General features: G+C 36.8%; 1 protein-coding gene across 1 annotated transcript; it reads left to right on the top strand.

The window, feature by feature from the left end:
- Positions 1–2,136: 2,136 nt before the first annotated feature.
- LOC101301243 (N-carbamoyl-L-amino acid hydrolase-like) lies at positions 2,137–7,682 on the top strand. The gene is made up of 12 exons (XM_004288398.1): positions 2,137–2,410; positions 2,503–2,588; positions 3,062–3,136; positions 4,118–4,246; positions 5,012–5,098; positions 5,291–5,493; positions 5,585–5,687; positions 6,069–6,160; positions 6,246–6,308; positions 6,551–6,791; positions 7,039–7,079; positions 7,231–7,682. The coding sequence occupies exons 1-12, from the start codon at positions 2,219–2,221 to the stop codon at positions 7,326–7,328; spliced, it is 1,410 nt and encodes a 469-aa protein (XP_004288446.1). The 5' UTR covers positions 2,137–2,218; the 3' UTR covers positions 7,329–7,682.
- Positions 7,683–15,408: the final 7,726 nt, after the last annotated feature.

Genomic DNA, 15,408 nt, shown 5'->3' with positions numbered 1-15,408 from the left:
CGCATATGCCAGGTGATGCGGCTGTTGCACCTAAGAATTTCTCTACACGGTTGCACCAAACATAAGTAAACCTCTTTATTAACAAATAAAATTAACAATCAATGTCAGTGACTGAGATCACATAATAAATACTTGGTCACACGGCCTAGATGCATAGAAGAAATCCACCACAGTGGTCATGTTGGTAAGAACCTAACGTGAAAACCCTATATTCAGGTTTAAAACCTACTAAGTGTACCCTGACATTATTGTATCCGACAGACGAAATCTACTGGCGATGTTCACACTCCTTAATCTTAAACGTTTTCCAAATCAAATGTTCGATGCAAGCTTTATCAATCAACAACTCGAGACCCACACGTACCTATAAAAATGTCAGATTTCCACAACAGGGGTTATCATCAAGTTTAAAGAAGTAACAAAGAGATGACGTTATTATGGAATGAAAATAACAGGTGATTGTAGAGGCAAGTCACTGATGGGGGCAAGGTGGCGGCAGAGCCCTAGCTAGAGCAAAGAGAAAACTTGGCAAATAGGTCTGCGATTCTTTCGGGACAAATCACAATTAAACCCCTCTTAAAAGATGACAACTTTCTTGTTTTTCTTTTTCTTTTTATTGTTTATTTTTCATTGAGTGGTTTTAAAGCATAAAAATTACTTTGAAGCATTATGTCTTATATTTCATGTTGTCTGATGAAAGGCTCTCCTGAAATTTATGTTTAAAGTTCTCTCCTATTCTGATGCCCTGTCAAACCAGATTGAGAGCCTTTGTACAATGCAACAAATTAAGTTTATCATGAACATCATCTGTGATTTGAAACCATTTATGCGTTAAATTTCTGTTATCTGCAGGGTAAGTCCCACAAGAGTTTCATCTTCTTGAGTTCCCTTTCTGGGTTGATGTTGCACAAAAGAAAAATTAACTTGATTTTGTTCCATTAACATTAGAATATTTAGGGTTCAAATTTGTAAGAAGAACAATGCGCGAGTTGGGAATGGTTCACTGATATAATTGCCTATTTTGGTCGGGAAAAGATTCTTCTTAGCTTCATTATAGGAGTCCTTTTGAATTGCCCGTTTTCGTTGGGAAAAGATTTTCCTGAGCTTCATTAGGAGTCCTTTAGAATTTAGGGGAAAAGCTATTAACTAACTCTTATATATAGAGGCCCTCAGCATAGCTACTCTTCACAAACTATTCTCAGCACAATTTGGCTTTGCTTCAGCTAGTAGAGATTAATTAATTGAGTTTTCTCACAATGTCACAACAAGGCAACAATTGGTGGTCGGCGACGGAAGAAACAACCCCAAAGTCCAAGGGAGCTGCAACATATGAAGAACGTAGGTGCCCACCACCTCCACAAAAGAGTCAAGAACGTCCTCAATATGATAGCAACTCTGTTCGAGCTAATCTGTCTCAAACTTTCGAGGTGTTGTATGTCACAGACAAGTTTGGGAACATGTATGTCACGGACAAGTTTGGGAACATGCAAACTTAGGAAAGCAGTTTGAATTGTGGTAGTGATATTTTATTGTCTTATGCTACAAATAATGTGGAAACTTACGATGTAATTTTTTTTAAGTGATGAGTATTGAATAAACTTTCTTGTTTTTGGATATTAGAGTTGCATTATAAAGCAATTACAAATAGGTTGATTTCAGTATCCTAACATGTCTCGATATGGATATAGCCCTCCAAGGATGAGTCAATGATATGTTGTTAAACGCAAGGAGTAAAATATCGATGATCATGGAAATTTCGATGGTTTGAAAAAAAGAAATTTCAATGAATATATCGAGATAATATCGAATATCGATAGAAATTTAACCAAATTGTATCTAAAAGTTTTATATTCGACAAAAAATATATTAAATATAAAATATCGGAAAGATATAAAAATTAATATTAGTAATTATAAAAAACAAAAATTTCAAAAAAATATCAATAATATTTTAGATATTTTACGCATTGATCAATCACCCTCTTTCCTAAGGAAAAAACATATACAATTATTGCTAACTTTTCCAAATCATAGAGCAAATTATCTCATTCCATGAACACGACAGTTGTCCATTGCCACCATCCACAAAAACTCTCAAACAAAATAAAAGTAGCACAGAACAAACAAAATCAGTGTCAGATGGCCACCCAAGCAATCCCATCTTAACAAACCCAACGTGCTACTTCTGCTTACTATCAAACCGACAAACTCAGAAAGCAATGCCTCCTGGATTCTCTCTCTCAGCACTCATCGTGCTCTTCTTCTTTCTCTGTTCCTTCACTTCAATCTTAGCTCACACCAATGAAGACCCAACAATCAAAACAATGGAGGACTTCTCAGGCTACCCAATTCACGAGTCACACTCTCACCTCTCTTCACTTTCAGTTGACGCTCAAGGTTTAGAAAAACAGGTAAAGACTTCAAAATTTGCAGCCTTTGGCTTATTGGGTATCTGTTCATTGATTCATGTATGTGCTGATTCCGTGAAAGTTTTGATCTTTAGATTGATGAACTTTCGAGCTTTTCGGATACATCTTCCCCATCAGTGACCAGGGTCTTGTATACTGAGAAAGATGTATTGGCACGTAGGTATGTATGTCACTCTCAAATTCTCGATTGAGTTAAGCTTTGTTTTCAACCATGTGTGTGATTTTTCTTTTATTTTGTATACTGTTTCTTTCATCTTAGTGAATTGATTGAATCTGTTTCCCTTGAAAAAAAAAGTATGTTTATTAGTTTCAGTGGAGGCTGCACTGAGCTTTTGCTAATACGAATTTGAGTTATATAATCAGACTTTCGGGTACTGAGTGTGTTCAAGTTACAGAATGTAACATAGATGTTGTTTGGATAGAATGATAAGAAATATTGAATTGCATAGTGTATCTTTATTAGAAAAGCTTATATGTTGGAGCTTGAAGTAAAATGTGAAAACCTTACCTGAAACTTTGCATTTACATGATGATCAAATTATGAACTCAAAGGTAAGCACACATACAGTGTGATTTATGTTGAGATGTAATCTAACTTCATTGTGTCGCTGATGCTGATTTCTCTTTGGACAGATTCATCAAAAACTTGATGGGACTCTCTGGTTTGTCTGTTAGGGAGGATGCTGTTGGTAACATATTTGGTCGATGGTGAGTAAACTATGTCCAACTCTTTGACTTTGTTGGGTAATCAAGTCGATTGATTTAGAATAAGACCAGAAAGAAAAACATGCAATGCCATCATTCACATTAGTCCTTGTTCAGTTTGTTTTCTGACTATCACTCTTTGTAGGTAATAAGATCTTTTGCACTGAATTGGTCTGTGAAGCACTTAATCTGTTCCTTAAACCGAATACATAATAGATTGCTTTAGTTTGATTTCCATGTACAGGATGTCCTAGACTCCCGTAATGGGAAGTATTAGTCAGGCAGTTGCGTATGTCTATGATGGTATCATCACTGTCTACTTTGTACATGTAAAGTATCCAAACGTTCAACCTAGGCAAAATTAAAGTGGTATGAAATACTTTGTGATTCTAGCAATAGCAAAAGGGGACAGAACTTTATTATAGATATTACAATCCTTAGGCTCTGTACTATATGGACGGAATCATTACAGCAGCCAGCAGAGTTAGCCTGTGGCTGATTGCATTGTAAGATTTATATTTGTACTGATGCCTGTGTATATATTGTTTGTTTCTCAAGATTTTCCCATCACAGCATGCTTGTCTGGGTGGGGATCAAACTAGATCACGCATATGGAGTCCCAATAGATATCTTCTTAATCTCACCTAACTTGTTTGAAATGATACAAATACCTCTGACCTGTTTAACATGATCATAAAAGCTTCATTACCTACTAGTCATGCAGTTACTTTTCTTCGTTTTGCTATCAGTTTTGCCTTTTCCTGTTAGCTTTCAGTTTCTTTTGCAAAGTATTTGAGTTTTTTCTCTGTTCATTCCTAGATTATAGAATTATATTATCTGAGGAAGCCTCATTAGTCATTACTTATATTAAGCTTAGGCACCATCTCTGCCTTATAGCTGGGACGCTGGGTACATTGTTCTTGTGATGATGCTTTTTATTCAGTTGGGTTGACAATGCTCTTGGTCTTGATTTCCTGTATGCAGGGAAGGCTCCAATCCAGAGCTTTCTGCTGTTGCAACAGGTTCTCACATTGATGCTATTCCATACTCTGGAAAGTACGACGGAGTTGTGGGTGTTTTGGGTGCTATAGAAGCGATCAATGTACTAATAAGGTTTGCCACTTTCTTAATTGAGTTTTATATACATCTTGAGCTTAATGAGTAACTAGATAAAAACATGGATTGCCATCACAAGTCATGTGGGAAAGCGCCTGGAGCCTTAGCATGCTTGGTTATGCACTGGGAAATAGTGTATCCCTTCCAACATTTTAAATGAACATGTCTATCACAAAACACTTGAAGTTGTTGTGGGTGATTGTCTTTCTACTATTTACTTATGAGACTGATATAATCAACTCTCCAGTTGTATGCAAGAATGAACTGATAGTAGTCTGATACTTACATGGCCATTTGCTTTCTACCAAAAGTGAAATAAGTTGGGACCTTGTCGGGAATTGATTACAACATGCTTTCTTCTAATTGATCAGCAAGAAATTGATACATTGGTTATGGAAGACCCCTTCATCCAGATCCAAATTTTTTGTCAAATACCTTATACCATTGGGTTACAGCAACATGGGTCTATGGGTTTTAAACTTAAGCGCAGCATCTTGTAGATCTAGATTATTGTTTCAAGAACTTGAGGACAAATCATCATACATAACTTTTGCAGTCTTTGGTGAAGGTCACAAAGATTGAAGCTTTAAAAATATGTTCTGTTATGAAATGAGAAGAAAGTAGATCACTTTAGCATTGGATGCTTAGTAATGGAATATATCCATATGAAACATGCTCTATATTCCATATTTGTTTCCTTTGAAGGTTTTTTTGTTGTTGCAGCTCTTGTTGGTTACACTATACTGGTTAACTGTTTGGCAGGTCCGGGTTCAAACCTAAACGATCAGTAGAAGTTATCATGTTCACTTCAGAAGAGCCAACACGCTTTGGAATTAGCTGTCTAGGAAGGTTAGGATCAGAACCTGGTCACACTCATTCACTAGAAGCTATAGTAATGTTTTTGGTTACTATTTTTTAAACGTGTATGCACCATCTTTAGTTTTTATGTTACCTTTTAAATTCAAATTTATCATGTTAGTCCATAATAGTTTGAGTCTCTCCATGTTATTGATAAGAACGAATAAACAACAACCTATGCAGCCGCTTAATGGCAGGGAGTCAGACACTTGTTGAAGCTCTCAAGACCACAGTTGATGGTCAAAATATATCCTTTGTAGATGCATCACAATCTGCTGGCTACACGAAAGATCATAATGATATCTCTAGTGTGTTTTTGGAAAAAGGAAGCTACTCTGCTTTTGTGGAATTGCATATCGAGCAGGGCCCTATTTTAGAGGAGGAAGGTAAACCTTTCTCTCATCTATTACTGACATTAAACATCGTACACTGTGCCCACTATCACAGCGAGTTTTTAATTATTTATTTTTTATATAGGAATACCAATTGGCATAGTAACTGCCATTGCAGCCCCGGCAAGCATAAAAGTGGAGTTCCAGGGAAATGGAGGCCATGCTGGTGCTGTCCTAATGCCAAATAGGTAAATATTTTTCTCCATGGACCGTAAGAGGATCAGTTGATAGAGACCTTTCTTGTTGAAGATTTCCAGTATCTATGAACAGTTCCTGCCGGCATGTGTGATATTTCCCTAAGAAGTGCAAATTGGTTCATGTAGCTAAAACAAATAAATAAGAATTTATGTGACATCTCTCTGCATTTTCAACATCTTTTTTGACTGTCCTGTCTAAAGTGATGCATTGCATTTCTTCTCCCCCCCCCCNCCCCCCCCCCCCCCCCCCCACACACACCCCCACAAAATTTACTTTTCAGTAGTATTTTGAAATCTCAAATACTTTGCAATTACATTTTCTTGATATACTTGTAAATAAATAATAATGGTTGAATGAATCATTTGCACCAGAAATGATGCTGGACTAGCAGCTGCAGAATTAGCGCTAGCTGTTGAGAGACATGTATTAGAATCTGGATCTGTTGATACTGTTGGTACAGTTGGTAAGTTGTAATTCTTCTTACATACTACATAGGTGCAAGAATGTGGCTATACTCTTTGGCTCACTTCAGATTTGTTTTGCAAAAGGTATTCTGGAGCTACACCCTGGAGCCATCAACAGCATCCCAAGCAAATCACATTTGGAAATCGGTATGCTTTGTGTCAATAACATTTCCAGCACGACATATAATTAATACCGAGTATATTCACAATGACTTGTTTCATGGTTATTACCTACAATACTTTGAGGTTATTAACTTAACTGATTTTTCAAAAGAAAATGTTTATATGAACTTGCAACAATGTCTGTTCCACAATGGTCATTGGTCCATTATATTATCGCTCGCTGTGTATATCTACAGATATGCTTATAGCATTCTTTCATTCTGCAGACACAAGAGACATTAATGAAGAGCGAAGAAACATCGTAATTGAGAAAATCCATCAATCCGCAATTTCTATAGCCAAAAAGCGGGGGGTCAGTCTATCCGAATTCAAGATTGTAAATCAAGATCCACCAGCACTTTCTGATAAGTCAATAATTCACGCGATGGAAGCTTCATCAAAAGAGCTGAACTTAGCCCACAAGTTGATGATTAGCCGAGCTTACCATGATTCATTGTTCATGGCCAGGTAAGAGAGAGCCTCTCATAGGTTTCAGAGTGTGTGTACTCATGGCTTCTCCTTCAATAAATGATTAATTTAAGATCTGTGTCGTTTTGTTATTAGACTGAATGTCAGATGTCAAGCCAATTATTTAGAATTTTATAAAAGATATAACTGAAAGTGAGTTAACAATTCATCTAATCGAAGGAGAACAAAATGCCATTGTTCTTTTTCTACCACATGAAGATTCTGATAATGTTTCATATCCTTGCAGAATATCCCCTATGGGCATGATATTCATTCCATGTTACAAAGGTAGAATCTTGATACCTCTCTTTTGCAACGAATTGCTACTATAAACTTCCTTTAGTGAATTGAGTTTTTTCTTTAAATGAACATGTCAAAGATCTGGATTACTGCTTGAATCTGTATCTTCATATTCCTAATGAAGTAGTTTGTTTTGCAGGTTACAGCCATAAACCGGAAGAGTACTCCTCGACTCAGGATATATCGAATGGGGTCAAAGTATTAGCGTTGACCCTTGTTAAGTTGTCATTGCAGTGATGTTACCAACATTGTTGTTTTCATCAGAGTAACTTCACATATCTGTGAATACCTTGACCATTGCAAAGTTGTCATTGCAGTGATGTTGCTTCAATCCTGTTCTCATCGCAGTAACTTCACATATTGGTGCTTGGTGCTATGTAAATGTTCCAATCACCCAGAATGGTACAACAAATTGCAAACTTGTAAAAAAATTATTGAATAAATGCTTCCCTACTAAATTTCTCGTTTCATACCCCTTAAGATTTTCGTATTAATTGGTTTGCTACCTGAAGTGTAATTCAACAAACTCATTACCATAAATTCTGTCAAATATTCTACTCATTACTATAATTTAACCAATTGCTTCCCTACTAAATTTTCATAACCATTATTGCCATCATAAAATTTCAAGATTTGTCATTATGTTATGAATATTCACAATTTGTCATTTGCTATTTAGTTGTTCTTCTGGATGTTCGGGGTGAAATTGCCAGTATCTGAGTTAGGTGCAACTTGATCTTCTTTTCCCGTTCAAGCTTCTTAACTTCTTATTCAAGCAATTGAGAGTAGGCACGATCAAACCTGCTGCAAGGTTCTTTCTTTAGACCTAAGGAAATCCACGGAATTTTTCTCTGCTCACGTGAACAGACAGATCCTACTTGAGCTGATAAGGTTAAGCAGAGCAAACAAATGTCAAGCCAAGATATTTGCCAAAGATTTCTTCTCAACAATGAGATATTTGCTAGGTTTTTACACCCAACAATGGTTTGACTGGGATTTACTGACAGATCTTTGGTCACGTGAACAGACGGATCCTACTTGAGACGATAAGGTCAAGCATAGCTAACAACTGTCAAGACAGGATAATTGCCAAGGATTTCTCCTCAACAATGGGATATTTGGTAGGTTTTTGCACCCAACAATGGTTTGGCGGGATTTGCTAACGGATCAGACTTTATAAGTAGAAGTTACCGATGAATCGGACTTGGTTTTTGCCAATGGATTGGTCTTTAGTTTTGCCAACAGATCTGTCTTTTGGTTACAAAATACACCGGAGAGTCTTTTTGTAGGTAGGTGTTCCAGAGAGGCTTTGATTTGCAGGTTGCAAAGTTTGGTTGTATGATTGGCTGTCCTTTGCTCATTCAACTCGACCCCCTTTATATACCCTTTATATAGAGAACTAGAGTTCATATTTCTTGCTCATCAAGGCATATCAGACCTCTATATCAACTAGGAAGATATCTCCTAATTGGATCATGAGTTAGATCCTTAAGCAATTGCAATATCTCTGTCATTACTTTACCCACTAGGAAAGAAATATATTTACAGACAAATAAGACTATGGGTATCGGTCTAATGAGCTTTTAAAATTGGGTTAACTGGAAATAATAATTTAGGCCCAAACACTGAAAGTCTGGAACCAAGTTTTGTACGTAGTATATACGTTAAACTATTTAGTTTAACACATTGAGCGACCAATTTAACGTCATCTTTGTGCCACTAAGTGGTAATATCAATAGATAGATCGAAGTCGGGACCAATCATCTACATCATGGATTTTATTTTCAACTAGAACAACCAATACACATGTGATCATCACTTACATAATTTCATGTTGTGCCATTACCAAGTCTTATAAAGCCAATTAATAGAATCCTAGATATATAGTTGTAACAATGCAATTGTACGTCTTATCAAGGAAGTGGTTCTAATGAGAACCTTTAGGTCTACTAAGTTGAAAACTAGTTGAAGACTTCTTCGTTTCACCGATTTTTCAATCGCATATTCACATCTTGACCGTCTAGTTTGTAGATATATATGAGTAGATCATCTCTACAAATTTTCATCCAAATTAAAAATCGTTAAGGCATTCATAAATGTAATTTACTAATTATAAACTTGAACGGTTCATGTTTGACATATTTGAATCGCTCTTTGATTTGATTTAATTCGATCCCTTAATGATCACTAATTTGGCTGAAAATTTGTAGAACTGATCTACGTATATATCTAAAAACTGAACGATTTAGATGAAAAATATAATTGAAAAATGGGTGTAATAAACCGATTAATGAAAAAGTCATCAACTAGTCCTTAACTTAGTAGTTCTCATTAGAACCCCTCCCTTAATTTCAATATATGAAAATTTTTGGATCCACTAATATAGATATATATATATATACAGTTCCTATCCAGAGCGAAGCTTCACTTTGAAATTAAAGTGTGAAGTTCCTTATTTGACTCGCTTTTCGGTCATATTTCTACATCTCCACCGTTCATTTTGTAGAACCTAATGCATATATATAGATCACTTATGCTAAGTTTCATTGAATTTGATGATCGTTAAGGTACCGAATTAGATTAAATCGACGAACGGACCATAAATCTGTCTATTCAGAACTGTTTGTATAAATAACGGTTATGAAAACCCAAATGATCATCGAATTCAATGAAACTTGGCATGAGTGATCTGTGCATTAGGTTCTCTAAACTGAACGGTAGATATATGGAAATATAACCGAAAAGTGAGTCAAATAGGAACTTCACACTTTAATTTCAAAGTGAATCTTCGCTCTGGATAAGAACTATATATATAAATATACATATATTTTAGAGAGACATACCAGACTTGAAGATATAATCTCGGAAGAATTATGGCCGGGTTAAGTTTGATGGTGCCAACATGCATGAGAAATAATGTTGGTAGGTTAATTACGGGGCGAGTAATCACTTCCTCGAATTGAATGGCTTATGGTTACATGTACAATTCTATTTTGAAGAGCATAACGGAAGTTATATGTATTAGGCCGAGTTTGGTATTGAGTTTTGAGGATTAAAATCATTTATAATCACAATTTTAGATAGATTTTTTGTTTAGTAAAATCTTAAAATGTGCTTATCTAAAATTATTTAGTTTAAATAACCACTATTTTAAAAAAACATATTGCTTATTTAAAATTGAGTTTTTAAAAAATTGGGTTTTTAAACCACAATACCGAGAGACCGACCTTAGTTATAGGCTACCTGGGCTGTAACAATTCCTACCCAATCAATTTTTTACTTGTGTAAACTATGTTTTATTAAAATATTCTATAACTAGCCCAGCCAATCTCTCTCTCTCTCTCTCTCCCTCTCTCGTTTCTATGGACTTGTGTTTTTTGACTCTTTTTTTTTTTAATTATGCTTTTTTAATTTCACTTGGTAATATTATCTTTTACTTTGACGTTTTATTTTATTTTCTTTACTGTCCCCACTATTACTTATTAATGGACTTGAATGGATTGAAACAGATGACAAAGTTTTTCACATTTTTATTGAAAAGTACGTCATGACAAACTTTTACAGTCAGGTACTAAATTATTTAAATTTATACACCAATGGTAAAAATAGTTGATTGGCGTTTATAACAAAAAAAAATTATATGGTAAATTAACTTAGTCCAGGGTATTTCGAATTCCTGGCTCCATCCCTGACAATACCAAACTAAGCCTTAGAGATGAAAATGGAGGTGTAATCAGAAAATACAGGGGTAAAAATGGAAGTTACATGGGAAAAAAATGAAGGGAGGTAGAAATAGAATCACCCATATTAAAATAAAAAATAAAAACAAGAAGAAAGCTTCCATCTTTAAGTAATAGTAGCGGCCCAAAACGCACAACTGCCCAGCATCTTCATTTCTCTTGCTCCGCCTCACCCGAAGCTTGTCCGATCGAGCTTGCCTCTACCATCATCTCCCAATGGTGAGCTTACTCTTTACCACTTTAAACTTGAGTTTTAGTATTGACAACCCAATTTTAGTTTTAATAATTGCCCCAACCATGTAAAGATGTCACCTTTAACTATGTGTGTGGGGTGGGTTTTGATGAACTAGTTATGTGAACTCACTGAACTGTGTATGTGATTGACATCTCCTAGCTCGCCATTTTCATAGCAATCCGTATCCTTGTCATATATGTACCACTGGGCATAGTGGTTTAACTTAGTTCCAGTGATATTTGATTATGTGTTTGGGGGTTGTCATGTATTTGGGGATTAGTTCCAGTGATATTTGATTATGTATTTGGGGTTTGTCATGTATGTGGGGATTAGAAATGTAAGGTCATGGCAATGGGGTTTGTGATGTGCGAGTCTCTTATCGATTTAACATAGTTACTGTGCCCTTATTCTGGGTTGTTCTGCAATATTTGGGGAAGTTAAGGTGGCTTTGCTTCTTTGTGATTCTGATTGTCACTTTACTGCTTATATGTAGGCACCTACAAAAACTTACCCGTGCAAGGAGGCTGGATGCGGTGATGAATTCACTGACTTGTGCAGCCTAAACAAGCACACTCTCAAGCATGAAAAACCTCAACCTCCTCCTGTATGCAAAGGAGATGGACAGAAGAAGAAGCAGGAACAAGTTGCCCTCAACCGGAAGATCATTTCGAAGTCTCACATCTGCGATGCTATCATCAGGGGGAACCCATGCAATAAGGCTTTCCTGAGTCAGAATGGTCTTGATGCACACAAGAGGATACATCAGAAGGCTGGCATCTATTGTATCCCCTCTTAAGTCTTAACCACTAGTCCACTACTGCTTGAATGTTTAAGAATATATATATATATATATATATATATATATATATATATTTATGGATTATGTTTATTGCTTAAGCTTTTGGCTCAATTGCCTGGATGTGTTTCCCTCTTGCAGTGGTGTAGACTGCAGAGTTCACTGTTCCAAGTTCATCAAATTAAGTTAGTAGTTTCTGTTGTGATAAGTGGTAACCGAATACTTTTTCCCGTTTTTGGACTCGACAGTCCACACTCTCATTAATTTCGAAACAGAGTGAAGAAATAAATGGATAGGGTGGAGGATAAGCGGAGCGAATGGGAGGAGCAGTAGTGCCGACTCTACTAGGCCTGCAACAAGTTCCGCTGCCTTGCCCAAGCCTTCCACACTCCCTTCGACGCCCCCGCCGTCCTCGTCGTCGGCCACCAGACAGATGCCAAGAGCGCATTGGTCGAGGCCCTCATGGGCTTCCAGTTCAACCACGTCGGTGGCGGCACCAAGACCCGCCGCCCCATTACTTTAAACATGAAATTCGACTCCGACGCCCACTCCCCTCTCTGCCGCCTCGTCTCCGACTCCGACCCGGCCCAGGCCCACCGAATGTCCCTCCACGACACCCAGGCTTACATTGAGGCTGGAGAAGGAGCCGTCTCTGTTCTCGGCTAAGGAGATCATTATTAGGGTTGAGTACAAGTACTGCCCCAACCTCAAACATTATCGACACTCCTGGCCTCATTGCTCCTGCTCCTGGCATGGCCCCAAAAACCGAGCTCTACAGGTTCAAGCTGGTGCAGTCGAAGCACTTGTACGAGCTAAGATGCAGCGCAAGGAGCTCATTATATTGTGTCTTGAGGATTGCAGTGACTGGAGTAATGCAACTATGCGAAGAGTTGTTATGCAAATTGATCATGAGCTTTCGAGGACTGTGCACAGTTTGATACGTACGAAGATACCACAGTTTGAACGGGCAGATGTGAAGCTTAGTCATCTGGCCTCTGGCAATGACTTGACTTCTATTCAAACTACGGAAACAAGGCTGGCTGATCTGCTGGACGGTACACTTCGGAATAGGAAACTTGCTCCTTCATCTGAAAGGATTGTTTATGCTTTGGTGCAGCAGATATATATTTCATGGCATAAGAGAATATTTCTTGGCCTATGCGGAGTACGTTGAAGTTTAATTGCTTTATCTTGATGCCTGTTGTGGATAAGTTGCCTGCACCAGACTCCTTAGAGAAGACTTGAAATCTGCCTTTGAAGATGATTTGGATAATATTTTTGACATCACGAACCTGCGAAACATATTGGGCCAGCGAATGCGAGACGTAGAAGTTGAGCTCAAAAGGATCAAGAGAGGCTTAAGGATGAATTCAGACCACTACATGAGCAGCTGAGTTCGCTTAATTAGACGCAATGCTAATGCCTTCTGTGCCTCCTGTCGAGTGCTTTGGTCGAACTTATTCATATATATGAGGAAGTAAAATTTGCGCGCTGAAAAATGGTTAGTTTTCCTTGTACGTAGCATGTTAATATGTAAGTGAGCGTTAGTGACATGATTAGATTGAGAAGTGAAACTCAGTCCGAAAAATCTTATTATATGTTTGAGTGGACAAATTAATTTGCGTTTACAATATATATATAATTAACCTCGCTTTCTGTTCACCCCATGTCATAATTGCTAATATATACATACTGTATGCGACTTAAACCTAAATCCTCTCTCAACCACTACATATTATCAGATACTTCGTGCTACTTCCTTTTTTTTTTTTTTTGGGAGAACTGTTGATACTTCGTGCTACTTTCTTGTTTAACTAAGAATATTAATCTTCATTTCCATGGTAATTAAGTTGGTGACTTGCATGCATGCATTTAACGTCCCATTTAATAACGTCCCATATATAATTAATTAAGAAGAATGTTTCTCATTTATAAACATATCGAAATATCTCGCTGCCCATAACATAATCACAATTCAATATATGTCACGACAGAGTTGCCGCAAGAGAGTTGTGCATGTACGTATGCGACATTTAGAATTCTTTTATCAAGGGGTTTCGCTGTACAAATGGTCAGAATAACCTAACCAGTTAGGTTTACATTATAGTACAAAACTATAAATCAAGAACCTCTGAGGCTCTAACTCTCACCTCCAAGCATCAACGTACGCAAGATGAATTCTTTTCTTCTTCGTTTTATTTTCTACTTCTTTGTCTTTATTTGAAGTATAGTATCGTAATAGCTTAGGCTTTCTCGTACCTTGTTCCATCAGTTGCAGACTATATAATATTCAGTACTAAGCCATATATACTAGACATGGATTTTATAATTGTCTAGCTACCTTTTATAATTGCATGTATTGTGTATGTGCGCGCAGGAAGACACATCCATGGTACGATATTGCAAATTAAAAATCTGTGGTACGATATTGCAGTTGTTCTTCACGTACTGGAACCAAGTTTTGTAGTTGGATCTTGATATATATACAAACAGTACAATATGTATTGACCATTCTTTACTAATTAAGTATAAAGTAAACTTGGCTATGATATCAGTAAGGCTTGCTGTGAAATCCATGCTTGTGCGGCGCCGTTAAAGTCAAAGTTTCATTGCCGATAAAGAGGAGTTAGAGGACAGAGAGAAGAAAAAATGGAGATCGAGAAGCTAGGAAGTTTTCTGGAAATCAAAAGTAGACTTGACAATGTTGAATAAAGGTACGTTGTCCGGCATTCTATCGAAATATACCAAAACTTCCAAAGAATAATAATGGTAAACAATAATACATTTACAATTGAAATGTTGGCAAAACCCATACTGACGGTTGTTTGCTCTTCTTCACTAGCATTGCTCCCTGAACGGTGTCTACCGGTAAAATTTTCTTATCTTGTACATCATGCACACCAAAATCATGAAAAAAATCATATTCAAATTCTACGTCATCGATATCATGATTGAAATATATGCAATTCGGCAAACATCCTGAAAGACTGGAAGCTGACACAGATATTGAAGAGTTATCACCAAGAAAGAGAGCAACATCACCTAAGGTATCTTTCTCGACCCACCGATGCCGGTTGAAATCCAATTCGTACACTTTGAATTTTGTTGTCACACGTTTGTTATTGTTTTCTTCATCATGACAATAATATCTTTGAACCATCAACAATTCTCTCTCTTTACTTGAATCCACTAAATAACTTTTAACATAGTAACGATTACTTTGTTTAGCACCGTCTGCCAGCAATTTAACATCATCTTCGTGACACTGGGAAGTAATATCAATAGACCAGAGATTGGACCAATAATCAACAGCACAGATTTTATTGTTAACATGAACTACTTCTTCAAAAGCAGTGACGGTTTTTTCAAAAGGAGTACCAATCAATACACACCTATCTTCACTAATATAATTCCATGTTATGTCCTTACCAAGTCTTATAAAAGCCAGTTGATTGAATCCTCGATATATAATCGTCACGATGCAATCGTTCGCACTTAATATTGGATCGGCTGAGATACTAGCCTTGAAGATATACTTGTCACAAT

This window comes from Fragaria vesca, linkage group LG1, assembly GCF_000184155.1.
Source record: "Fragaria vesca subsp. vesca linkage group LG1, FraVesHawaii_1.0, whole genome shotgun sequence".
NCBI lineage: Eukaryota > Viridiplantae > Streptophyta > Magnoliopsida > Rosales > Rosaceae > Fragaria > Fragaria vesca.
Note: the sequence above shows the minus strand (reverse complement) of the source record. Positions and strands in the feature narration are given on the sequence as shown.